The sequence below is a fragment of the Macaca thibetana genome, chromosome 5 (assembly GCF_024542745.1).
Source record: "Macaca thibetana thibetana isolate TM-01 chromosome 5, ASM2454274v1, whole genome shotgun sequence".
In the NCBI taxonomy this organism is placed as follows: Eukaryota; Metazoa; Chordata; class Mammalia; order Primates; family Cercopithecidae; genus Macaca; species Macaca thibetana.
This window is the reverse complement of record NC_065582.1, coordinates 145,086,442-145,114,136: the sequence shown is the minus strand read 5'-3', so window position 1 is coordinate 145,114,136 and position 27,695 is coordinate 145,086,442. Positions and strand designations below refer to the sequence as shown.

General features: G+C 40.5%; 1 protein-coding gene across 22 annotated transcripts in view; it reads left to right on the top strand.

The window, feature by feature from the left end:
• Window positions 1–27,695, top strand: part of LIMCH1 (LIM and calponin homology domains 1) — a 344,225-nt gene that overhangs the window by 255,476 nt on the left and 61,054 nt on the right. For 11 of the 22 annotated variants that reach the window (XM_050791205.1, XM_050791200.1, XM_050791201.1 and 8 more), the window contains 2 exons: window positions 2,267–2,462; window positions 8,120–8,372. In XM_050791205.1, the coding sequence (XP_050647162.1) occupies window positions 2,267–2,462; window positions 8,120–8,372 (449 nt within the window). Of the gene's footprint in view, window positions 1–1,171; window positions 1,901–2,266; window positions 2,463–8,119; window positions 8,373–9,354; window positions 9,622–15,642; window positions 15,946–18,425; window positions 18,669–20,082; window positions 20,413–21,671; window positions 21,791–21,899; window positions 22,009–22,470; window positions 22,732–27,695 lie in introns of those variants that run through there. The other 11 variants (XM_050791190.1, XM_050791189.1, XM_050791193.1 and 8 more) reach the window with 6 other exon arrangements.

Genomic DNA, 27,695 nt, shown 5'->3' with positions numbered 1-27,695 from the left:
CCTACAGTATTCAATACAGTCACATGCTGTACAGCTTTGCAGCATAGGAACAATGAGCTGTACATATAACCTAGGTGTGTAGTAGGATCGGCCATCTAGGTTTGCGTGAGTACACACTATGATGTTTGCACAACAGTGAAATCTCCTAATGACATATCCCTGTCATTCAGCAACACACAACTGTATTTATAGTTTTGTGATCCAGTCATAATAGCGTTTAGCTGAGGAACATAATCCAGGTTAGCATCATCTACAGAATAAGGAGGCAGTAAGTGTCTAGTAGTAGAGAAGATGCTGATGCTGGAACTGTAACTGTATCGAAGATGATCAAATATTTTCAGGTATACCATTTGGGATTTGGAGACAGAGTTTTGGGTTGGAATCACAGCTTTGCCACTGACTATGTGATCTCAGTCAAGTTACTTAACCTCTCTGATTCTTATTTTTCTCTTCTGTAAAATAGGGATAATGCTAACCATGTTGTAGGATGAGTGGTTGTGAGGATTAAATAACATAACATGCAAAAAGCATCAAGTATAGCCACAGACACATAATAAGTGATCAATAAAAGTGACCTTTGTTTTTTAGCCATTTGGCCTATTCTCAGTAGGTAAATAATCCAAGATGATTACTTGCGTTTCCAAAGAAGTTAAATATGAAACCATATCCAATTTGGGTCTATAATTTTCAGTGAGTCATGAGTTCTTCCTTTTCCAGCTAGTCAGGCCTGGCTTTTGTTCAAGTTCTGGTTAACTTTTGACCTAAGAGTAAGCTACCTTAATTTCCATAACTGGAATTTCTGCCTTCCTCTGGAAGGTCATGCTGGCTCTACTCACCCAGGCCATTTGACAACCTATTCTTCAGGGCACCAATCAGTCCTCAGTCTGGAGGCTGCAGGGTGCTCCTCTCAGTCCTGCCCTTGTCCTCTTGCCCACTCCCTTCTCTTGATGCAAAGCTGTGTGTGTCTTGTAAATTACAGCCACTCTGTCCCCCCCAAAGGGCCTCCTGCTGCGGAGTATGTCAGAGGCTCTGGATATAATTGATAGAAGCAGCCAGCAAAGGCACTTCCTGCAAAGGCATTGGCTCCCGTGGGCATCCTAGACAGTTTAGACGAGTTTCCAAAACTGCTAACATGAAGAATATTTATTTTTCCTTTCTATTGGGAATGCGGAGGGGACTTTCGCGAGCATCCCAGGAAATCTACAGTGTGGCATTCCAGTCTTTGCGGATGAGAACATGCCTCTCTGCCAGTGTTATCCACAGTCCTAATTTTAAGCGACAGTCTGGACGATATTAAATTGAGGTTTATCTTTGAGTGACCAGAGTTATTTTTGTTTTAGTCAGCCTGGACTATTGTAATTAATGCTAAGACACTGGCGGGAACAAGGCCTTTATTATAATACGAGGGTGAGGATGGCTTTGACTGACCTTTCTTCTGCTGGAGTTTCAGTGTTTTAGTATGTGCTGCTTGTGCTGGAAAGAATTTATAATCACAGGCTGTCAAAGACAGCCATTGTTCTCCCTGCTCTGAACATGTGGGTCAGCCACAAGTGCTTTCAGCTCCCCCAGCGCCAAGAGCTGGCCGAGAGCGAGAGCATGCCTGGATTCTTCTGAGGCATCAGGAAAAGCGTTTTGCATATTTTTCATTGCTTTTTTTTTTTTTTTTTTTTTAACTTTTTGCCTCAGAAAGACAGCTCCCTTTCAGAGCAGGAATTTCCCTCCAAGGTAGCAGGAGATGAATGCGTGCTGCTCAAAGATTTTACACAACTGATTCTGCAGCAAAGACAAATGCTGCCTGTATTTGCCAGATAGCATAAACAGGAGCAAAAGTTGTACAGCTAAACCAGGGGCTCATCCCCAGGACAGACATGCAGTTATGGATTCCGAAAGACAACTCAAGGTTAAGGTTTTGGTTTTTTGTTTTTGTTTTGGACTATCATTGTACTGTTGTGAATCCAAACTTTGTGATCCTTTCTTCTCATTCTTTCTCTACTTTTTTTTTTTTTAAACCTAGGGAATATGAGTTATTTGGGGATTTAAAAAAAAATGTTGTGCATGATTTTCTGATTGGGAAAGTTGCAGCGAAGGAGGCTCGAGGAACAGAGTGATGACTTTTCGATGATGATTGATCCTGTAACTGGTTGCCACAACCTTTCCATTCTGATGTGATATTCAGGGATTTTTCTTGGAGACCACTGGAGACCCATCTTCCTGATAGTGTAGGCTAGAATTATGTCTGTAACCCTTTCATTTTCTTTTTGAACAGGAGACTGATGACATTGAGAGTCCTAAACGCAGTATCCGAGACAGTGGCTACATCGACTGCTGGGATTCCGAGCGCAGCGACTCCCTCTCTCCTCCTCGCCACGGCAGAGATGATTCCTTCGACAGCCTGGATTCCTTTGGCTCCCGCTCTCGGCAGACGCCTTCACCAGATGTAGTCCTCAGGGGAAGCAGCGATGGTAGGTTGGAGTCTTAATAAACTGTCCATCTTGGAATTAAACATTTGCAGGGGCTGCACTGCGGCTGGCAGAGGGATGGGCACTGGGAAAGCAGGCTCCATATTCACCTTGCTGGAACTTAGTAATTCTCTAAACTGGCAGAAAAAAAGAAGTCTTTGAATGTTGTTTTTCATGGTCCTTAGAATTTTGGTTGGCTTTGCCAAGAGTTTATTTGAGCACTGCCTCAGTGAGCATATCTTCTATTGGAAAATGTGTTACCTCATTCCTCCCTTGGTCTCAGTGAATCAAGACACTGTGCAGACCATTAGCTCATAAAGTGTGTTGGAGGTTTATATACTCTGGGCATGAGGAAGGGAAATGTTTGAGTGAGTACCACACTATATAAGTGAAAATGGATCAACTTCCAGTAAACTGGAAATGAACTGCACACACTTTGGAAAGTTCTGAAGCCTGGGATTGTGCAACTTTAATTGGCATGGTTTTTGGCAATCTGTTTGATGCTTATGATACCTGACTGGTATAGCTAGCACGATGCAGGTGGCCGTTAATGTATAGTGCACAACCCAGGCTGCCTGCTTGTTCTGAAGCTGGGATTGATTTAAACCCTGTGGGTTTTATATCACTTGGAAGAAATGATCATTTTTCTTTACAAAAATGTGTAATCATGTAACTTGATATAAACATAATGCCTATTTTTCAGAAGCTGTTTGTCTTACTTATCTTGTACCTTTGTACTTTTAGAAGGAAAGATGGTTTGGTTCTACATATTCTACATATAGAAACTTGCAGAAAATCATGAGGGCTGGTGGGAAATTTTTAAATTGTTTCCTTTTTTAATGTATTGCTTGGTTGATGCTACTATATCTAGCTAATATATCTTAAGCCTACTCTGAGATCAGAATTATATTTTGTAGCTAAAAGATCCCTTCCAGCTATAAAATTCTGTTACGAAAATACTTGACTATTTAATGTGTCCAGGATCTAAGTTAATTCCTTGGTACACAGTATCTCATTTAGTCCTCAGCTGAGATTTTAGAGATACTCACTCAGCATCTCAGTCAACACTTCCACAGAGCTGTGAGACACTACTTATTCTTACTTCACTGATGAGCCTTTGAGAAGTTAAGTAATCATCTCAACATTTACAAATTACAAAAAAATCACTGTCAGAAAGAAGTATAACAATGTTAGCTTTAAGAAGTGTGAATGCAAAATCTATGCTCTTAAGCTTAATTTACCCACACTTCTTTCTCTTTGCCTAATAGATGTTTTATTCTGGAATGACTGCAACTAATGCTTTTGTTTAGGACTTAAACTTTCCAGCAAATAGTTTAACCTCGGGGCCACATAGTATGTGACTCCTAAAGAATTCCAGGATGCATTGTGAACCTCTGGCAAAGCATTTCTAAAATGTTATATATAATCTTAAGTGCCCCCCACACTATTAGAAGTTAAATACCAAATTCACGATCTAAGTGAGCTTTAACATAACCAAAGAGTAGATTTACTTTTCTGAAGCATACCTTAACCAAACAAACGATTTCATCCATATTATTTTGATTAGTTGTTTTAAGTTATTGCATTTTCTTTATCCTGTTTTTTTCTTAACTGTTAAGGTAGATCATTTATCATTACCAGCTTTGGGGTGTTCAAAGTTTAAACGAATCACATCTTGAAGGGTGATTACTAATAATATACTAATATGTGTGAAGTACAATTTAGTTTGCAGCAATTAAAATTGATAAGCTAGAGTGTTTTTATGAATGTTTTCTCCATCCAAAAAACATGAAATTAGAGCTTCACAAAACACCATCCATGAAAGAGCTTCTTATACACAGATTTTACCAATCAACCCAATACCTTAAGGCTTATGTTCTTGTAAACTAATCAAGACCTAATGAGATTCTTAAAGAAAAACAACGCATTTATTAATCTGCTGTTTAAAATGTAGTATAATTTTAGCCAAATAGATGTTGGGTTTCATAAGAGTTTATGGTATGTTTTTAAATGATGCTAATTAAGAAGATTGCTGGTCCTAATAAACACTTCCAAATTTGAAAAAAACTTGTTTTTTTAAATCTTGAGAATTTATTTCCTAGGACTCACAATCAATTGGGGAATATCATACCATGAAATTCTTCAACTCTATGTTGGGCCAATATAGACATCTTTCATTTTATTATTATCCATTCCCATTAATCCATTCAATAAAGATAATCAAGGGCCATACTCATGAGAGGCATCATGATTCTGTGGTTTGGACACAGAGCTACCTGGTAGGATGCTGTAGATCCCAGGGTTGATTCAACAAATCTGTCTTGCTAGACAGGTGCCCAATTTCTCCCCCAGCATTAATAGCATCTCTTCTGAGTCCACTTAATGGGCTTCATTGAAGAGGAAATAACAAAACCCCCTACCCAGATGTTTTCAAAATTAAGAACATATTTTGTAAATATGATGCATTAGGTTAAATAAACAGTCTAATGTTTCATATCAAAGATGTGCTGAGGAAGGGAAACAAGTAATGAGAGAAATCAAAGTGCTAGAGGAAGATTAAAAAGCGAAGGGTTGGGGGTGTGTATGGCAAAGATACGTTTAAAAAAAAAACAAAAACCAAATAACCTCCAGTAACTGAGAGAGAAGTGTAGACTCATGGAAAGGAAGAATCAGACTTGGATTTAAAAAAAAAAAAAAAATCACTGGCTGGGCGCAGTGGCTTATGCCTGTAATCCCAGCACTTCAGGAGGCCAAGGTGAGCGGATCACCTGAGGTCAGGAGTTCAAGACCAGCCTGGCCAACATGGTGAAACTCTATCTCTACTAAAAATACAAAAAGTTAGCTGTGCATGGTGGTGGCCGCCTGTAATTCCAGCTACTCAGGAGGCTGAGACAGGAGAATCACTTGAACCTGGGAGGTAGAGGTTGCAGTGAGCCAAGATCACACCATTACGCTCCAGCCTGGATAACAAGAGTGAAACTCAAAACTCCGTCTCAAAAAAAAAAAAAAAAAAAAAAAAAAACCAACATCATCATCTCATGCTAGATTACATTCTCCTAACCCTGGAAATCAATGGAGAAGCCACCTTAGTAAATTTCCATGTTCACAGGGAGAAGTGAAGTCAAAACTTTTGAGGTGTCAGCCTTAGATAAGAAGACTCTGACATTTCCCAAGGGTATACTGGGCCGGCCACCTCCTAGGTGCTTCATGTCATCTCATTTAATTCTTGTGACAACATGTGATTACTTGTATTATCACCTCCATGTATCCCATGAGGACCCTGAAGTATAGAAGATTTAAGTGTCCCAGGGTCACACAGCTAGTAGGTGGTAGAGCTGAAATTTCAGACCCTGGCCTCTAAATCCATAAACCTATACTTCTTTCAACTGAGCTACCCTGTCCTGGAGCATTTGCAAGGCTAACATTTCTTGAAGTGTCTTAGACATTCACCAAAGAATAATTGGGGGGAAAAATTATTTGCTTATGTTGTTAGACAACATATTTGGAGACTTTCACTCAGTATATTATAGATAATATAAATAGGTATCTGTATCTATATATGTGTGTGTATAGATACTATACACAAATAGGATTCATAGATTATAGGATTTTAGAATTGAGGGACCTGAGATAACTCTAATCCATCACTAAGCTTTCATAGTTGATTGAAGAATCATTTGCTTTATTTGTTCAACAAAGTGCAGCACTTCTTGTAATCAGTACACTTTTATCAGAGGACATTTTCCCAAGACAGGTGTGTCACAGAGGAAAGAACTTTGGAAGTCAAGAGAACAGAAAGTAGAGTTTCACAACTGTCACTAAACAGCCCTGCAGCAGAGGTTCCTAAGGTATCCCTGAGCCTCTGTTCCCACCTTTATAAAATGGGGATAGTATCAAATGGGGAAACAAATTCAAAAGTTTAGCAAGGTAAGGTAGTCTTAGTGTTTGTTTGTAAAGCAATTCACAGGGAGCTCTAAACATTTCATTATGATACTGAGACAGATATTCTTGTTTAAAGACCGGGTGGAAAGGAGCTAAATTATGAGTCAAATACTGTACTAATAAGTAGTGAAATGGTCAAAACTTCAGAAGGAGGACTGAAAGCATGTGGCATGAATAATTCATAAACTGAATATTTCATCTGCAACAATGAACAACTTGTTTATGGTCAATGCCTTTAACTTTTACAGTCTTTTAAAAGCCATTATATCATTTAACCTCCAGGGCAAATCATTTTATTCCTGTTTTACAGAAAAGGACAGTCAAGTGTGTTAGAGACAACCCTAGGAGCCCCAGCTCATTTCTAACAGATCCAGAACTATTATGACCTAAAGAGTAGCCAGCATTTGTTAAGCACTTAGTCTGCCCCAAGCACTGTACCAATAGTTTTATATGTATCTGGTTCTTCCAACAGCTATGAAGCAGGTATATTATTATCCTTGTTTTATAAATTGGGAAACTGAGGCTTAAAATGCTGATGTAACATATGTAAAGTCTCATGGCTAATGAGCAGCAGAACTCAAAAGGAAGTGGCTCTGACTTAACACCAACCTTCTCTGCCAGGCTGCTACATCTCCTGGCTCTTAGTTTAAGGCTCTTTTCTTAAGGGTAAATAGGTATATATTTTATTTGTTACCAACATAGTTGAATAATCTTGTAATGCTCTCATTGATTAATTGTTTTCAACCAGCGTTGAAACAGTGGCTACTTACATGGTAGTGTTTGTTGGAATGATGGCTTCATTCTAATAGATCCTAGAAATCTAATAAGATGAGACTCAGGAAACAAGAATACCATATAATTATTGGGGCTTTTGTCCAACAAGTGGCCGATGTTGGGAATGTTGAATTGCTTTGTGTTGTCTAAAACACTCTAAGCCAAACCAACTCATTTATTCATCAGATAATCTAAGGATGCCCACTGTGTACAAAGGCAATGGCATAATAACTACAAAAACTATAAAGCCCTTATTCTCAAAGTACAAGGTAGAAAGTGTAATGTGCCAGAAGAAAAGACAAGATCATGGGGTCATAGGGTTCACAGGAAGAACAGATTGCCTCCAGCTGTGGGAACCAGGAAGCGCTCCCATGCAGAGGAACAACTTGAGCCATTTCCTGGAAGCCAAACCCTTGGTATAATCCAAATTGATCACTTTTCTGAGTTTCTGTTGTTCTTCTACATCTGTGCTTCTTGATTGTAACTTAAGTTCTCTAGGTATGTTATGGGTTGGTTAAAGATGCCTCAAAGACAAAAAGCTTCATAATTTCTATTTGCTGGAGTATCTAGCATAGTGTAAGACATGCAGCAGGGGCTCAGTGAAAACTTCATTGGTTAATTTCTGTTTTCTTCTTTTGAGAGTAGCAGAATCTCAGGAGGCATATAATCCTATTGCAGATGTGTTGCTAATTGTAATTCTCAGATACAGTTAGGCTTATGTCTGTATTTTTAAATTTTGCCCTTGTCGGGTTTTTTCCCTGATTTTTTTCCTTCTTTTCCCACAGTGGAGTAATCTACATGGATCCTTTAGATTTGTTAAGTGAATGATTTAAGAAGGAATCCTCAGAACCCACACATTGAACCACATCCCTAATGCATGCTTAACATTGGGAACTTTCTGCTAGCCTAACACACTTTCTCAGCACCCATCCTGTTTTCCCCAGGGAGAGGAAGTGACTCTGAATCCGACTTGCCTCATCGGAAGCTGCCAGATGTGAAGAAGGATGACATGTCTGCACGGCGGACTTCCCATGGTGAGCCGAAATCAGTAGTGCCTTTTAACCAGTACCTCCCGAACAAAAGCAATCAGACGGCCTACGTCCCCGCGCCTCTGAGAAAGAAGAAAGCAGAGCGCGAGGAATACCGCAAGAGCTGGAGTACCGCTACCTCCCCTCTGGGTGGGGAGAGGCCCTTCAGGTAAGGCCTGAGCGCCGCTGCCCTCTTCCTGACTTGGGCATTTGTGGTTTGGGAACTGCAGCTCCTGGAATCAGGTTAAATCACCAATCAGAACTTTGATGGAAGATTACAGATGGAAGTGGGTGGGACAGATCTTTGGAGACAGCTTATCAGGAGAAAATAGAAACTTCATGAATGCGCCTAGAACCGTGCCTGGCACACAGTAGGTACTCAGCAACTGCTTGTCTAAATAAGCAGATTTCTGAAACCAATTCTGTTGATAGGACATTGAGAGCAAATCTGTCATCCGTGTCCTTCTGCAGAGACTGCTTGACTCCCAATCCTGTCAGATTAGGCATAGAAAGATTCCTATCTTTATGCAAAAAGATATTTTAAAAATTTAGGCTTAAATTAATCTGATATAAGCTCAAATATGTGATACATGGAATATGGTTCACAATCACATATAGAAATAGTCATAATAAATGGATTTCTCATCTCTTTAGAGAAACAGTGTTTTCCTTAATCTCTGATTATGCTTTTGTATTTATTTATTTATTCATTTATACAGCAAGTATTTATTGAGCATCTACTATATGATAGGCATTGGGGACCCAATAACAAATAAGGCAGAGTCCCTGCCTTCAAGAATCTTACAATAAAATAAACTTGTCTAATAGTCCATCTGTACTATTATTTTCCATTGAATAAAGATTTTACTACAATTTTTAATTTGCTGAACAAACTAATGAATTTTACGTTTCCAGCAGAAAAGGTTTTTGCCTTTCATTATCAAGTCTGGGATAACTCTCAGTGTTGTGGGTATGATGCATTGTATAAATTAAATGGTTGCCTTGAATTTTCTTCACATTATCACATTATATTGTCTGCTATGACTTCCTTTTCTAAAGGGAAAGTAATGTCAGAATAGCGGGGAGATGACATGGGGTCTGCTCCCAGCCCAGTCTGTTAGTTTGGTAAACCGTATCATCCAACTCACTAGCTTTCCTGAAACGATAGAGGAAGAGGGGAGTGAAGTGGGGTCTGCTGGTGAAGACGACCCAGCTGGCCAAATGAATCCTGGTTGGAAGCCTTCCAATGGTGGGTGTGAATTACCCGACGGCAGTGGTAAGGAGCACCCTTCTTCAGACGGGGCTGTGGTGGCCCCAGCTCCCAAGTCTGAAGAAAAAGATGCTGTTGAGATTCAAAAGCGCAAAAGGCTAGAGCAAGCTGGAATCAAGGTCATGCCAGCAGCACAGCGCTTTGCCAGGTCAGCTCTGGGCTGAAGGCTGGCCTGACTGGCTTTCTGCATGCCTGGGGGTTTGGAATCTGTCTAGAGAGTTGGAGTTTTCATCTTATTTTTCCACTTCCCGCTTTTCCTATTGCATCACTGTTCCCTCCTCTGAGCACATAGACGATAGTCTTTGCCTTCAGGCATGTCTCTGCTAAGTACCTCCTGGGTATTTTAAATGAATGTGAAGAGTGAGCTCCTCACTGCTGGGTGCAGACCTTGTCTTCGTCATGTATTTGTGGTCAGGCATGTGTGGGCTGCAGGATTTACCTAGCAATAACATTGTATTTTTCTATTGTTTGTGGCTTGTTAATTTTCACGCTACTCCTAAATGGCTCATATCTTACTTTACACATCACTAGAAAAATAGTCTGTTTCTTTGAAATGGGGAACACTCTCTTTAGAGAGTGGCTGCCTTACAAAAATCCACTTACTTTCCTTGTCCCAAGAGAGTACTAAGTAGAATTGGGTTTATTTGACTCCTTAGTTTCTAAAGCATGTTGATTCAAAAACAAAGAATGGAGTAATTACTTCTCTTTAATTTTAACAAAGGTACTAGTATCCGGTCCTGATAGCTTCATATTACATGTGAGATGGAGACCTTCAGCAATCAGAGCCAAGGAAAACTATAGTTCTACACTCTTCTGTAATGTTTTGAGAAGCTGGTTAATTTTTTTTATAAAATAACCGCAATGATCCTAACAAATAATAATGCAGCCAAGATGTATTTTACAAATCGACATTCATAATAATTTGACAGTTGAAATTCCTTTGCCACTTGCTGTTTAATTTTTTTTTTTTTTTTTTTTTTTTTTTTGAGATAGAGTCTCACTCTGTCACCCAAACTGGAGTGCAGTGGTGCGATCTTGGCTCACTGCAACCTCTGCTTCCAGGTTCAAGCAATTCTCGTGCCTCAGCCTCCCAAGTAGCTGGGATTACAAGCGTGTACCACCACGTCTGGCTAATTCTTGGATTTTTAGTAGAGACGGGGTTTCACCATGTTGGCCAGGCTGGTCTAAGAGGTGGCTGATATACCCATCTTCCAGAAGTGTGAGCTGAGGATCACTGATAGTGACTTGCAAAGGTGGTCACTACCAACCTGGTGACCAGATTCGGATGCTCTGACCACAGCACCACATCTTCCTCTCACACATTTTCCGTTTCTCTGTACAACTCCACATGTGGTTTTTTATGTGGTCCAGGTCTTAATTAAAATATCCAGTGTTGAGTTACATAAATTTAATTCTAGAGTACCTTTGTATTAAAAAAAAAAAACAACTAAGGATATACTTCCTCCTTGTGTGTGGTATATTACAGATAATCATGCATATTCTAAACATGTATGTGCTTCTGGAATATTCTAACATAAAATTGTGCTTATGTTACAAAAAGCTCTCTGAGTTTATTAAATAATAAAGAGTAATATAATAAAATCTTTTTTAAAAATCCAGATTTTTTAAAGTTTTGATACAGAGACCTTATCAGACACATTTTTTTTTCTGCATCCCTTGAGCATCCCATATCCCATGTACCAGAGACCGGACTAGATGCTGAGAAGACAAAAATAATAATAGTGAGGGGAATAATATATCCTCACTAGGTACCATTTTTCAGACCTCTCCCACTTCTGCCTTTAAGGACATAGTAGTAGGTAATAAGTGATACAGATAAGAATATGAACTTATGTGAAATTTTAATCTTCCTGTCTCTGACACACATTTTTCGTTTATATCACATGTGTAAAGTCTTTAAGCTAGTGTTTACCAAGGATACCATCATCCTTAGAGTATCTAAAATAGCAGGGGGAGAAGAGGGGGAGCTGCGTTAAACTAATTCAGCACACTCAGGAATAATGGTCATGTAGAGAAGAGAAGTGGGGCAAAGACTGGAAAGTCCATACACGTACTGTGCCACTTCAGTAACTGGGACGTTTATTTTATTAAAAACTTTGAACTCTTTTATGACAATTCCCATTCGCTGTACAAACATCAAATCATAGTTTAAAAATGTAATTCTAATGAATATATATTATCTTTGTTTATTTCACTTCCATTCACGTTTCCTGTTATCTGGCTTAATTTTAACCTATTTCATTCAAGTTAGCTCTCATATGCAGAAATTTGCAGGTCAGTTAATGTCATTGCCTCAGATCTTCTGACTTAGCATTTAAAATTGGGCTCTGGATAATTATGCATATTCTCAGAGAATGTTCCCAATAGCAACACAACACAGCTGCTCCAAACACCCAGAATTCATTTGTTAGGCAGATTTTTCAGCTGCCAGCCAGCTCCCTCATAAAGGTTTTACACATAGCATGCCACCAGCCTGGCATGTCTACGTCTTTGTCACTTACTTTTTTGCATGCCACAAGAGTTGAGAGTCATTCTAAGTTTATCCACATTTGGGATCCTGCTTTTAATGTGGCAGAAAGTAGCTTAACTGGAATGAAGTATCATGAAGAAGAAAAGGACTCTTGGTGTCTGAAAAATAGGAATTTAAATCATTGAAATACACTGATACCTCTCAAGGCATTTTAATCTCAGTGTTCTGTCTTTGACATCCAGATGAATTCTGGCCAGCACGTCTCTGCACCCAACAAGAGGACCACTTGTGGCCCATTTCTCAGCTGGGAAATGTTTGTAGAGATGAATGAGATAATAGAGCCATATCCGAGGGGAGGAGCATATAGATGAACAACAAAGCTTTCTTTTGTAGACTGTTTTTTGTTTGCTTGTTTCCCAAGTATTCTTAAACACCTTGCTAGGCTGGGTGCAGTGGCCCAAACCTGTAATCCCAGCATTTTGGGAGGCTGAGGTGGGCAGATCACTTGAGGTCAGGAGTTCGAGACCAGCCTGGCCAACATAGTGAAACCCTGTCTCTACTAAAAATACAAGAAAATTAGCCAGGCATGGTGGCATTTGCCTGTAATCCCAGCTACTTTGGAGGCTGAGGCAAGAAAATTGCTTGAACCCGGGAGGCAGAGGTTGCAGTGAGCCGAGATCGCATCACTGCACTCCAGCCTGGGCAACAGAGCGAGACTCGTATTATCTTTAAGACAATATACAAACGAGAGCAAAGGCGCATGTTATTTCATTTTCACATGAGGTCAAAAACCTAGAAGTCCCAAGCTTCCTGTCAAACAATATATTAGCAGTATCTTAGCATCAAGAGACGGAAATTAGGACTTCTTAATAAATGTGTGGAGTTTAATATTTATTAGAGTTTCCACTGAAGGGAAGAAGTATATAAATTACTTTTTCTTCTATTTTATTTTATGGTTGCGCTAACTTAATTATCCCCCAAATATCAGAGTCTGCCAAAGAAGCCAAGATTTCTGTTTTTAAGAGGATAAAATAAGAACCAAGATGCACTTCCCCTGAATTAAAATGCCATAGAGATTTGAGTTCTTTTACTTGGTGTTTCCCACTGGAGAAGTAAACTTTTTTTTGAACTGAATTATAGGTTTCATGTGATTGTACTTCTTTTCTAATTGTTTTCATATGTTTCAGCACTCAGTGCTTGCTTTCTGCTAGTCTGTGGATCTTCTCAACCACGTAGTAATTAATTACAGAGGGGAAAACTAGGCGGGGGGCAGGGTGGGGGGGTGTAAAAAAACCTCCGAGGAACAATAGACATTTTAGAAATCTTTAGAGGAAGAGCAGATGCAGCTAAGTGCCAGACATGGATTCCTCTACAGTCCTCCTTACCAGATGCCGGTTCACCATGGCTGCTGAACAGATCCTCGGGTATCGGGGACCAGCCAGGTACGTAACTTGCACGAACCTTTGTGACTCTGGATGTATTAGGGCGGTGCACAAGTAATTGTGGGTTTGCCATTTTTAAAGGCAAAAACCGCAATTACTTGTGCACTGACCAAACAGCTGCCCTGATTGGAGATGGGGTGAACAGGGAGGTTTCCAGTGTCACCCAGAACATTCCCAGGGGGACTAAGAGGCTTTTTTGGAGAGCAGAGTTTCCTTCATTGGAACACACTAGCTACCAATCTAAGCTGGTTGCTTATGCATTGCCAAGTAAAACTGGGTGAAAGAAAACGCCAGCTCTTCCTTAGTTTAAATCATTATCTCATTCATTTTGAAATATGTAAGCCTCAGAAACGTTGAGACAAGAGCTTTTCTTCCCCCTCACCTGCTTTGGACCCATAATCTCTCCTACCAAGATAGCTAGCCTGCCTTTCTTTAGGTAAGGCTGTGCAGGATCGCCAGTTGGAGGCAGGGCTTGGCATTTCTCATTTCACATTGTGCTGTATTCCTTCCACATGAAACAGTGAGCTGTGCCCCCAAAGCAACTCCTTCTTCCCAAAGCTACTCATCTATGAGTGACTTGGATGAAATAAAAGTGCCAAACCTCCTCATGAATATAAATCCAGACAGCCTGGGCCTGCCTCTTGAGTATACTTCAATTAATTTACCTGAGTTCAGATGGCTTGAATTAGAGACCTTAATATTCTGTTCTGCAAAGGGGGCATCATAATTCCTATTTTGCAGGGTTGTCATGAAAATTAGTGTATCTGGAATGTTCTAGCTACTAAGAGTTGTAGTTATTGAAAAATAAAGTAAAACAGACCCAAGTTTCACAAAAGACTGCTCTTAAGGTCCTTCAAAGAAAAAAAAAAAAGCACATTATAAAAGTCATTTAAATATTTTGATACCTAGATGCCTGTGAATACAATCCTACATATCTACCTTATACATATTATTTATTATTTCAAGGCCAACAGGGCCAGCTCAAAACTTGTATCATTATGTTTTGCTCTCCATGAATCTGCCTTGAAGCTCTGAACTTAAAAGACTCAAGCAATTAGTGGAAAATCAGTCACTGTGACAATTTTTCAAGTGGGTGGGGAGTGTCTTCAGATAGCCAATGGTATGAAAACTTTCTTCACCCTCTTTTTTTTTATCTATTTTTTTAAGTCCACATATCTAAATTGAGATCCTTTGAAATGAGTCTTGCCACACTGGGCATTTAGCCTAAAAATAAACACCCAAGGGAATTTGCAGCCTGGCTGGGTTCACAAGATGCACAAGGGACCAGATTCTCCCTGCTCAAATTGGCATCGCAAATTGGCAGGGCCATTTGCATAAACATGAATATTTTATTCCAAAAAATCTGCCCAAGCTTGGGGAGGTTGGAGCCCAGGACTGTTTGGTTTGTCCAAAAGTGGAAAGAATGTTGCTCTTGGACTTCAGGGGTTCAAGCAGAAGATCTGCTCCTAAATTAGGGTATGAGAGCTCTGATTGCACTGCTGCATTCCAGCCTGGGTGACAGAACAAGACCCTGTCTCTTGAAAAAAAGAAGAAGAAGAGTTGGGAGGTGGAGAGACAGGAGGATGGAAGAGGGAAGAAAGGGTTGCTGATGGAAAGGTGCAGGGTACGATAAGCTTCCTGGCAGTGGAGGACCACGGGAATGGAATAGTTTAAGACCATCCTATGAGTGGTCGTAAACTATCCCAGATGTTTCAGGTTAGCTCAGCCCTGAAGAAAGAATTCCTTACATTTTGTAATCTGTTACACATTCTAGGTGTGGTGTCACACAGCTGCATTCATTTGTTTTCCCCCAAATCAGTTTCTTGGTGGCTCAATTTTCTGCCCTGTCAGTCAAAAACAAATTAAGTGTCTACTGGGCACTAATGTGCTAAAGAAAAAAGAACAGTAACAAAAAGCTTCCCATTTTTCCCCAAGTTCATGCAAAGAATCTGCACTGTCCCTTTCAGAGCCATTTAGGATCCTGCTTTTCTACTGCTGATGGAAGCCCTGAAAATTAAATGAATTTTTAGTATTGCTAGTGTCTGGCTAAATTCAAGGTTTTAAAACCCACCCTAACTATGCTGCAACTCTGGACTGAAATAATGAACAGATGCCATTTGAACTAACAATATCGAGAAGACTTTTCACTAACAACACAGTTGTCTGTCTAGAGACGGGGATTTAATTTTTTTTTGTCTGATCACATGTGGAGTCCCATTTAATTTTCCCCTATCAGTCAAAAACAGTTAAGTGAAGACAAAGAAGCTATTCGTGATATTGTCCTTCGCAAAGAAAACTCTTTCCTGACCCACCAACATGGCAACAATTCAGAGGCAGAAGGTGAAGTTGTGTGTCGACTGCCTGATCTTGAGAAGGATGACTTTGCTGCAAGGAGAGCAAGGATGAACCAAACCAAGCCAATGGTGCCATTAAATCAACTCCTCTATGGCCCTTATCCAAAGAAAGGGGCAGAGAAATCAGATGGCAGCAAACAGCTCTCAAAGGGAATCTCAAAAAAAAGAAGTCTAGAATATAAAAGGTGTGCGTGGTGTGTATGTGTGTGTGTCTATGAAAGAGAGAGGGAGAGAGGACATAATTAAGTGAAGTCAATTTGTATTGTACCCCTTCCAGTTCCTCTTTCCAGCCCCTCAATTATATGTACTTTGTAATGGGGGTTTATTTTGAAGCGGAACTTTAGGTATTCAATCTCCGCTAAATGCAGATGGCAGACGGTAGAGTGTCCATGTCCAAAATAGGGCTGAATTTGCCAAAGAAACATTGAATTCCAGTGTGTAGATGTGCTGAATCAGGACTCATCACCACATATGGGTGCTGGTGTCATCAGTTGGCATTATTAGCAAAAATAGACATGTACTATTGTCTATCAGAGAACAGCCACCTCTCACAGCTGCTCCAGTCCATTCAAAGGAAGCAGAAAAGTGCTAAAAGCGCTTCTCTCTTATTGGCTCCGTTTAGATGTTGGAAGGAAGAAAAATGAGCCTTGTTCTTTCTTCTCTCACACCAGCAGCATGACCCAGACAAATGATAATGGATATTTCCAATCAAAAACACTTCTCAAACTCATAATGTACTTCTATATGTTCTGTCATAGAAATTGTTTTCAGGCCAGTTTCCTTCTGCCAACATTTTCCCCGTCCTCTTAATACATGTTGGAGTGAACTGGGGAAAGGAAAATTATAGTAAGATGGAATTTGACCAGTGATTTTTGTCCTAAGAGGGAGATATGATTTCATTTAGGGTGCCCACTTGCTGAATTTCATCCTGCAGAGTTAGTCATTCGTGTATTTTTCCTTATATCAAAATCAGCTAGAGTTAGCATCTACATTATTGAATTGTCATCTTTTTGCCCATCACTTTAGAGTTTTTTAAGCCTGTTGAACTTAGTATATAATTATTTCGGCTGTGCTTTAGACAATTAAAATCGTTCTTTGGGCAGAGTTGTTGAGCTCAGTGGAGTAGTTGATCTTTTTTATTTTTCTTAGGAAGTACCAGATACAAAAACCCATGAGAGATTCCTGGATATAGAACAGGGATTAGATAAGAGAAAATCTGGCATCATTTCTTTACAGGACACATTACAGCTTCAGGAGGCCCTTGGTCTTTGCCATTGCAGTTGGCAGGCCTTGTAACAAACGATTTTTGGAGGGCCTTGTGGGAGGGATCAGTTGTGCAAGTGAAACAAAGACTTTTGGATAACTGACTAACATCAAGGCATATTGATGGCAATCAGCAATTTGAGTCAGGAAAAGGACTAACCTTTGTGTCTCCCTTTTTTCCTTTCTCTTCCATGTAATTTTAATTCCTGATATTTCCAGCTACATTTGTCTGTTGTCACCTGACTCTGTGTTTGTGGACACAGTTCTGGGTCTGAAGCAGCCCTTGACCTCTCTAGATAGCATCAAAGAACTTATTTAAAAAAAAAAAAAAAAGGAAAAAAAAAAAAGGTCCCTAGTGCCTCTTTGCTATGCCATTCCTTGATCTCCTTCCTCAAACTAAGAAAATTCTGTAGCCTTTCTATTTTTGTGGGCTCTGCAAGCATGCCAAATCATCGAGGTAACAAAAGACTACCTCTTGATTTTCCAGCTTGAATGATATATTTTGTGGGAAAATTAATAGGCTCTATTTATGTATTTTTTGAGATTGTTCTATCTCAAGAAGGATATTTAGTTAGAAATAGACTTTTAATGGAATATTTATATATATAAATGCCACAGCTTTGGTTTAAATCACAGTTTTGTCAACATTAGCCAGATAATGTTCACTTCATAGGAGAACAATTGAAAATATCAATTTTAGCATCAATAAAGGTGAACGGTTATTAACACAAGAAACAAGTGGGTATTGACCCTGTCAATCCAGGTAAAGAAGAATACCCTCTGCTTTTCAAGTTTGCCTTAGCCAAACCTGACTAATGCCATGAAGCAGACGGTGAGTTTAAACGTTGAAACTTTATGTTCAGATTTGACTTAGATGTACTTTCTGGCAGCTGTGGGTTTAGGTTTGAGATATTTAATATGTGAATAACGTTCCAGCTATCTCCAAACTAATCCTAGAATTTGGATCATGCAGAGCTCATTACGAACATTTTACTAGTGCAGTAAAAAACATTCCAAGAGGGCTAAGGGATTCAATCAGAAAACCTGAATTCATTACAGTAACTTGAATAGTGTGGGAATTGGGCATCATTACCATCCAACCAAAATCTCATTACCATTAGTAATCTTTCAGCAGGCATGGCTTCTCTTCCTAAACTGTAGTTGAGACTATCATCTGGAAGAGGGGAAGAAACCTCTGTCTCATTCAGAATTATAATAAGGGTGATATAGATGAAAGTCATCACAGCTCCAATTGATTCCATTTTTGAGAAAGGGAAAAGCGTTTCCATCATTTTGTTCTGTCCTCAGCCTGTGAGTTTGCATGCTTGACATTCTCTTTGTCTGCTCCCCTTCCTTGAACTTGGTTTTTCCATTGGTGTGGGGGCCTGGATCGAATGGACAGAAACCAGGGCCACACAGAAGAGATGAAGTCGATAGTGACCTGTAACATGAGGGCTCAGGAAAGTGAACCTGTGGAAGGAGGACTCAGGAAGGTGCCAGATCGTCACAAGGATGACCTGGCCCAGCGGAGAATTCAGGGCAGCCTTGCCCCTCACCGTGAGCCCCCGAGCTTCATTACACTCTCCAACATAACAGAAGCCGACTTGGAGACGTGGGAGAGACTCAAAGTGTCAGGAAAAGCGAGGTGTGTCATGTTTCCCCCTAGCAGTCACGGTATTTCATTTTGAAGGCATTAAATGCTTATCTTTGTGTCTTTTTTTTTTTTTTTTTTTTTTTTTTTCTGTCAGGGTCTTGCTCTGTTGCCCAGGCTGGAATACAGTGGCTTGATCACAGCTCACTGTACCCTCGATTCCTGGGCTCAAGCAGTCCTCTGCCTCAGCCTCTTGAGTAGCTGGCACTACAGGCCCATGCCACCATGCCTGGTCAATCTTTTGATTTTTTGTAGAGACAAGGTCTCACTATGCTGCCCATGCTGATCTTGAACTCCTGGGCTCAAGGGATCCTCCCACCTCAGCTTCTGAAAGTCTTGGGATTACAGGCATGAGCCATGGCACCTGGCCAAAATTTTAATTAATTAATTTTTTTTTTTAAATAGAGATGGGGTCTTGCTATGTTGCTCAGGCTGGTCTTGAACACCTAGGGCTCCTAGGGCTTAAGTGATCCTTCCATATCAGCCTCCCAAAGTGCTGAGATTACAGGCATGAGCCACCGTGCAGACCCCTTGTATCATTTCTTATTTTGATGGCTTGAAAAAGTGCCTCTCACATCACAGAGCTCCTGGAGCTCAGCATATTCAGCATGAGGTGAATTTATTAATACCAAAAGTTACAAACCACATGGAGAGAAAACATTCTCTTTTTAACCCAGCCACCTTTCCAAGAATGGTTATTTATTTTGATAGACTTGTTTACTGTAAATAATTTAAACTTGACTTTCAAATAATTTTAATTATTCCACAGTACCTAAGATTTTCTTATGCCCTTATTTATGATGTTAGAGATGTTAGAATTGATGTTTTAAAAGCTATGGAAGCTTAAAGACAAGGTAATGATCATTTCTAGGCAAGACAATGATCATTTCTTCATTTGAGTGTTAATGAAAAAGCAGTTCTGCTCTAGCCTTAAAAATATTTTTCATATAGTCTTCCCTCGGTATCTGTGCTTGATTCCAGAATTCCCCTTGGATACCAAAATTCTTAGAGGCTCAAGTCCCCTATATGAAATGATATAGTATTTGCATATAACCTGTGCACATCCTCCCATATACTTTAAATTATCTGTAGATTATTGATAATAGCTACATTAACATAAGCATACCTTATACATGTATACCTAACACAGTGCTTTCACATCACTTTATTCATGTGGATTCAATGTAGTACTTAGTGCACGGCAAATTCAAGTTTTGCTTTTTGAAAATTTGTGGAATTTTTTTCTCCCAAATAATTTCCATTGAGGTTGGTTGAATCCTGTCAGTGGGATGCTGAACTCACTGATAGGGAGGGCCAACTACTTCTAGTTGCTTTTTTTTTTTTTCCCCCAAACATCTTATTGCTTTGTACTTAGACATTTTTAGAACGTATTTCTGGTTTTGACTAGGGATGGAGATGTTCAGCACATCTGTGCTTCTGAGCCTTCCCCAGAAATTAAAGCAGAAACTGCCATTCATGATGACTTTGCCAACCGCAAAGCAAGGGCCTCTAAGAAAGCTTCCAGCCCCAGGCAAAAGTTTGTGCACTTTGGGCCAGTGACGGAGATAGATCAGCAGAAATGGAAGCGGCTTAGCATTGGCAAGGCTGGGCCTAGAGAGGATGAAGAAAAAGTCATCTGTCGTGGCAGCAAGATTCAAACGGGCTCTGTGTCTCCTGTCTCAGCGGCCACTTCCAGCTTACAGGGGCACCAAATGCTTAATCCACAAAATGACTGCAGGTATTTTTTGCCATACATGTGCAAGGATAGCTGCATGGGAGTCGCTGCCGCTTTTAGAGTTTGCTGAAGTATGTTATACAAACCCCTAGAGATGACATAGTTTTAACAGAGTGTGTATAGCAGAGAAGTAAGGTTAGTGGGTCCGCCTGGGGGGGACATGTGTGTGAAGTTAAATGGCAGGCATCCATTTTGATTCTGTTATCACCAGAATCGCTGCCTGGGAATGCCAATAATCTTGGCAAATGACCCTTTTTCCCTCAGCTGCATCCAGTACTATTTTATTAGTTGAAAATACTGAATGAGCTAAATGGAATGTTTTAATGATATCACTAGGGTTTCCTGGGGTTACATATAACCTTTCTCTTTCCTATCCCTTAGAGAGAGGAAGAAAAAGTTATTAGTATCATGAGTTCACGTTTTGGACATCTAAGTAGACGTATTAAAAAAGTAAAGGTCTCCTTCCTCTCCCACTTTTTAAAATTATATAATAAATCAGAAGTCTTAAAAATCTCCTCTTTGGGAGTTTCTGTAAGTCAAGACTTTCCTTGGATGAATCGCCATCCAAATGTGTGAGGGAAGAACACCTTATAGGCCTGTCCCAGTTCTTATCCTCCCTGGAGGCCCCCCAGTTTTGAGTTCCCAAGCCCTCTTTTAGGGATTTGGTTCTGTGGGCTGGTAGGAAGCACATACAGGACACGTGTAAAACTGGATTGCCCTGGGAACCTCCATTCCCTCTGTGCGGCACGAGCAAAGTGAGGCTCTCCGTAGCAGGAGGAAGTGTTCATAGCATTCTTCTTTATACCTTGCCCTTGAAATCCAAAGGAAATGATGGGTGGCCTATGACCTTTAGAAGGGTTTCTTTGGTTCCAGACTTGGGGTGACACCATAGAAGAGAGAAGGCTATAAACACCCAAAATAAAGAGTTGAGGTTTCAGAGGATAGTGGGGATCTGAGGTGGGGAGAAGGGGGTAGGAAATTAATAAGAAATACATCCTCGAGGCCTTGAATCCTGAGAGGCCCATCATTCAGTCTTGTGGTGACAAAGTCACGCCAGCCTTGTTTGACCTTCATAGGCCCTAGCCAGAGTTCACATTCCATTATCTCAATCTGATTATCTCACCCTTACTAACCAGCCTTACGAATGAGAGCAGCCACATTCTTCTCTTATTAATCTTTCAGTCCCAAGGACTTTCATTGTCTTCTTTTGTAACCCTTGTTCCTCTCCTCTCTTGCCACCAATGCTACTTGATCGTCTGCAGAACAGTGAATTCTGGCCAAGGTGACTATTACAGAAGGGCCTCGTGGCTGGCTCCCGTGCCGGAGTCTCAGGAAGAGTGGGTCTGCGGTCTGGGCGAGTGCTCGAGGGGGATAGAGGAAGGTGAGGAGCAGTTTTTCCTGCCTTCCCGGGAGGTGAAGGAGGACAGGTGGGGTCAGGGCCTCTGGTGTGAATTCTTTCCTAGGAGTGAAACTGTCCTCTCTGGCTTTAGTTACATCCAAACAGCTGCCACAGGATGGCAAAGAAGAAACGGAAAGCGCTCCAAGAGATTCTGAGAGACTGTCAAAGGCAGGAAGATCAGAGGAGAGCAGCCAGCCACTGTGAGCATCTTGCCTGCGCTCCGCTCCGTGGTGTGTTGCCCCTGCTGTGTGTGGCTGTCGTGTTCCCAAAAACACAGTTTAAAGTCACAGTCTGCACTTGGCGACTGATAGAGCGTGGAGTAAAGTGAATAAAAGAGTGTGCTCATCCCAAGATCAGAGTTCTGCTTCTGGTGCCCGCTCTGGGTAGCAATTTTAGCCTTTGCATGTGGCTGAGTACTGGCCAAATTTCATTCTCAGGACTCATGAAAACCAGAAAGGGACCCCTATTCCTGTGTGAGTACCAGCTGCATGACAGAGGGTCGCAGTATTCAAAAGGGAGATTTCCTGCTCAGCTGCTCTGTGTGCTGCTGCCTCCAGGGATGCTGGCTTCTTCTGTCTTGAATTAACGCCAGTGAGTGATGCTACTGAAAATATCTTTAGCAGTAAGTGGCCTTTGACTGGCTGGACTGAATGTTGCCCTAGGGCGTGTCCTCTGGCCTCTGAGGGTGAGGCCTCAGGGACAGAAGAGAAGTTGGAGAAGATGATAGCTCCTGCCTGGGGTGGCAGTGGACTGAAAGGTCAGCGAAAGTTGGATGATTCACGAAAAGACGACATGATGGCCAGGAGAACTGGGATGTCCCTTAGACACACTGGATCCAACCCAAACCAGTTCCTTCCAGTTCCATTTGCAAAGCAACAGGATGCGGAAGAATCTTCCAAGGGTCCACCCATGAAAGATCAGAGGTCAGAAGGTTATTCTGTGCTCTTGTGACTGTTTCTCCAGTCTGAGCTTTCAGTGTGTTCTTAATGCATTATGGCACTTCAGTGCCACTTACCTGCCGTTGCTAGCAGAAACAGAATGATTAAAATTGGCCTCATCTGCCAAGAATTTTTTCCTCTTTTTGCATGTAAGCAGGTGCAATTCAGTGGTGAATTTACCTGTTAAACATTTTTTTCTGACTCTGGTGGACTGAATAAATGGGAAATTATTTTATTTCTTTCTAGCTCACATAGTTGGGTAAAAGGGTTGAACTTCTTTCTGATTTGCTTGATTTCACTGTGATTCCAGGTCCAAAGATGATTAATACATTTATAAAAGTTGTAATTATATTAATTTTTCCACATTAGCCAACACTCATTGCCTTCTGGAGGTAGGATTTCTATTCCATGCTCTGACTTGACTTAGAGTCAACCATGACTTGATGACGAGTAAGGAAATAATTATCCTGGGGTTCCTGTTCCAGTTTAGGGTCCTATATGTTAAAGCCTCTCTTGCCATTTCATAAAAGTGATACATTTTTGTTAAATGTGTGGTCAGCCTACCAATGTAGGGCAAAGAAGTGAGGAGAGCTTTGCATAATTTATAAGCTCACCATAAAATAGGAAGCAATGGAGTTCTGCTTCTCCAGGGACCCTGATGGCAGTGGGAGAGAAGGCAAAGTGGGAGGCAAGGAGAACAGTAGGTAATCTCTCCAGATTTTTAAAAAAATCAATACCCTAGCCATCTTGATCATCTGAATTTAATCTATATTTTACTTTCTTCTGAATAAAACAGTAATGGAGCCTAGCACTGTTTTCAGGGAGCAGAAGTAATATTTGTGTTTTACAACCACAGATTTCTTTATAGCGTTTCCTCTATGTCTGCTCCCTCAAGCTCACCTTGTCCTGGGAATTCACAGGTAGGTTGAAGGAATCTATGTTAGCTCCATTTCACAAATAAGAAGACTGATGTAGAGAAAAGCTACATGAGTGGATCACACGTGATTCCCGAGCTTGTTAGGGCTGGGGAGACAGAGGAACAGAGTGGTGAAGCTGGTCCTCCACAGTTACTCACTTTCCAGATGCCGTGGACTTGACCCTGGATCCGCGGGCTTCTGTAAAGCAAGGTAGAATGGAAGGAAAGAAGGAGGTGAGGCCTAGAGACTGCCTACTGGATATATTTAGGTGCTCTCCTGTTCATTTATTCCTTATACCACCTTCGAGAGGAAGAATTTCCATCTGCGTTTTGCAATTAGGAAACTGAGGTCCATATGTCCACAGCTGGTACCTACAAAGCCAAGATCCAAACTCAGCTCTATTGGAGTGGAAACGCACCATCCCTCTCCAGCATGATGCCTACACAAGTAACTAGAGGGGACTGTGGAAGTCTGAGGAATTCTGTCACTTTTTTTTTTTTTTTGAGATGGAGTCTTGCTTTGTTGCCCAGACTGGAGTGCAGGGCCCGATCTCATCTCACTGAAACCTCTGCCCGTTCAAGTGATTCTCATGCCTCAGCCTCCTGAATAGCTGGGATTATAGGCGCCCACCACCATACCCAGCTAATTTTTGCATTTTTAGTAGAGATGGGGTTTTGCTGTGTTGGCCAGGCTGGTCTGGAACTCCTGACCCCAAGTGATCCACCCACCTCAGCCTCCCAAACTCCTGGGATTACAGGCTTGAGCCACTGCACCTGGCCTGTCACTCTCTTTGTGATTTGGGAAAGCGTCCTCTTTATTTTCACATAGGAATGAGTGGTTACTCTGAATACAAGGAGGAATGGTCAGGTGAACTATGTGACATATTGTGTGATTGAGCCAGCAAACACCAGGGGGATGCACGTTTCCTTTCAACAAGTGTTTATTGAGTAATAATGACTATGTGTAAAGCACTGTGCTGGGTGCTGGGGGGTGATCTTAGATGAGCAATAAAAACACTTTAAATTAAGCTAATGCTAGTTCATGATATAGAAATAGATAACTGTCAAATTATTGATTCTGAAATGCTTTATTAGTAGTGAAAGTTACATAAATACAGGGAATGGGTGCATAGGCTATTCCCTTTATCTTTCTACCTACCCCTACCCTCAAAAGTAAACTTTATTTTATTTATTTATTTATTGGAGACAAAATCTCACTCCATCACCCAAGCTAGTGTGGTCACAGTTCACTGCAGCGTGTACCTTCCAGGCTCAAGCAATCCTCCCACCTCAGCCTCCCAGGTAGCTGGGACCATAGGTGTACAGCACTATACCTGGCTAATTTGTTTGTTTGTTTGTTTTTATTTTGTAGAGACAGTCTCACTATATTGCCCAGGCTGGTCTTGAACTCCTGGGCTCAAGTGATCCTCCCACTTCAACCTCCCAAGTGTTGGGATTATAGGCATGAGCTACCATGCCTGGCCTCAAAATTAAACTTTATTGACTTTCTTTTTTTGTAGGATGCTTATGTCAACTGTGACATGTGTGGCCAATTTTGTACCTCATAACCTATTGACTCACGTACTTTGCATTAAAAAGAACATTTTATTACTTTTTTTTTTTTTTTGCTAACTTGCCTTTACTTTTTGATCTCCTGTAGGATGATTGGGAAAGTCACTTGACACCTCAGCTCTAATTATCTTCCCCTTGCCAGCAAAGGCAGTTCTGCTTAAGTTGGTGCCCTTTTAAAGCTAATATATTAGTCTCACAGGAAATACCTCAAACCCGCAGTACATAGGAAAGAGATAAATGAAGCTTATCTTCGGAAACTGGGTTATTATTTTCAATTTCTTGAGCACCTGATAAGTATTTAATAAATACTTATTGACTAGTCTGACCACTGTTCAGGGAACCCAAACAGAAAAATGTCTGCTCCTGTGGGGCTTACATTTTGGTATAGATCTACATTTATTGGTAGAGATGTCCGTGAAATACTGTTAATTACTTTATGTAGCAATAATTTAAGTTCAGATATATCCTACATGCAACAACATAGTTAAAAAACTCACAAAATGTGCTAAAGAAGCCAAACTCAAGAGTACATGCTATTTGAGTCTGTTTACATAGTACAAAACACTCAACACTAATCTATGCGTATGTTCAGTTTGTGAAAATTCATTGAAGTATATGTGTGGGATGTGCACTTTCTGTATGTATCTTATACTTCAATAAAATGTTAATTAAAATATTCAAATTGAAACACAAAAACACATAGCAGCTATTAATAGATTCTTGATTAACCATCCATTGGGAAGAAATTCTCTGCTCTCTTCCACAGATAACTTAGAAAACACTGTGTTTGAATAAATTTATTCCAATAGGCCTATTTATTAACTGGGAAACACCTAGTCTTCAGAATTAATGTTGCCCTTTCTTCCCTTCCTCTTCCCCTTCCCTTTCCATGAGAGTCTCACTCTGTCGTCACCTGGGCTGGAGTGCAGTGGCATGATCTCTGCAACCTCTGCCTCCCCAGCTCAAGTAATTCTCCTGCCTCATCCTTCAGAGTAGCTGGGACCACAGGCATGCACCACCACGCCCAGCTAATTTTTTTGTGTCATTGGTAGAGACAAGGCTTTACCATGTGCCCAGGCTGGTCTTGAACTTCTGAGCTCAAGCAATCTTCCTGCCTTGGCCTCCCAAGTGCTGGGATTACAAGCATGAGCCACCACACCCAGCCCACTCTCTCTTGATGTGAAAGAATCTGCTTTAATGTAGTAGTGTTTTGGAAAATTGAGAATATTAGGTTCAACTGACACACCTTCTGATACCCTGGAGAAAGAGAAGATGAGTCTTATTCCCAGAAGAAAAACATTCGCAAACCCTTTCCTTGTCTTGTTTTTGGCCTTTTCAACAGAGATTTGGGGTTTTGCAGTGGTATGGTTGCCTTCACTGTGAATTAAATAATTATCAGTGAATGTACATTATTCTAGAATGATAAAAGCATAAGAGAGAAGGGGGTATGTGTGTGTACACTCATGCATTCTGGGGTGTTTTCTCTAAGATTGCAGGAAGAGATGTTTAGAAATTACCCTTTTCCTGTAAACTATTGTGAAACTGATCATGGGACCAGGTAATTTTTGCTGCTGACTCCAAAATGTAATTTATTGGAAACTGGAAGCAGGATGTATTTTCTTTACTATTCTTTGTCTACCATCAGAATTGCAGAAAGGAGGAGCTTTTCAGGGTATAGGTAAGAACTGACCCTTAAAATTTACCTTTGCTGAAGAGACAGGCATTTGTGGGAGCTGTGTTGTTTTTTTGTTTTGTTTTGTTTCTTTAAATGTGCTTGAAATATGCCTTGTAATGTTCTAATATTTTTCTAATTTAGTCTTTTTGCTTTAGACTCATTTAGACTTCAAGTGACTATTGCAGAGGGTACAACTTTATGGATCTAAATTATCAGGAGAATATAAAAGATTAGAAAAAAACTTTAGTTTTTCAAGTTATGGAATATCATCCAAGTCTGGTTTTGATTAAGACTACCAGTTTTCTAGGAATTGTGGTTTCTGTCAAATGCATGTGGAAGGCACTGATTGGGGTTCTGGTTAACTTTCAGAAAACTGCAGAAACACTCTTTGATGTTATTTGTGCAAATGCATTAACATATCAGGGACAGGGTCAGTAAGGGTGCACTTGTACGGTGGGTGTCCATTACAGCCCATTACTGCTGAACATAAAGGCACAAAAAGTTGAATGGTTTGTGAATGACTGTAATACATGTTTGTTTTCTAAGCTGCCTTCTCTAAACATTGTGGATTGCACCTAAGCCTTCCTGTGTTTATATTGAACAGATTCTTTCTTTTTGGGTAGTGTGGGGATTATTTTCATTTCTCTTCTGGGTTTTGAGATAAATGTTGCATTTTTTAGAAACATCAAGACTTGTCTTTGATTTTCAGCAGTCAATGAATATTGCTAATTGTATAATGCCACTTCTCTTTCAGTATCTCAGCAAAAAAGGTTTGGCGCACATGTA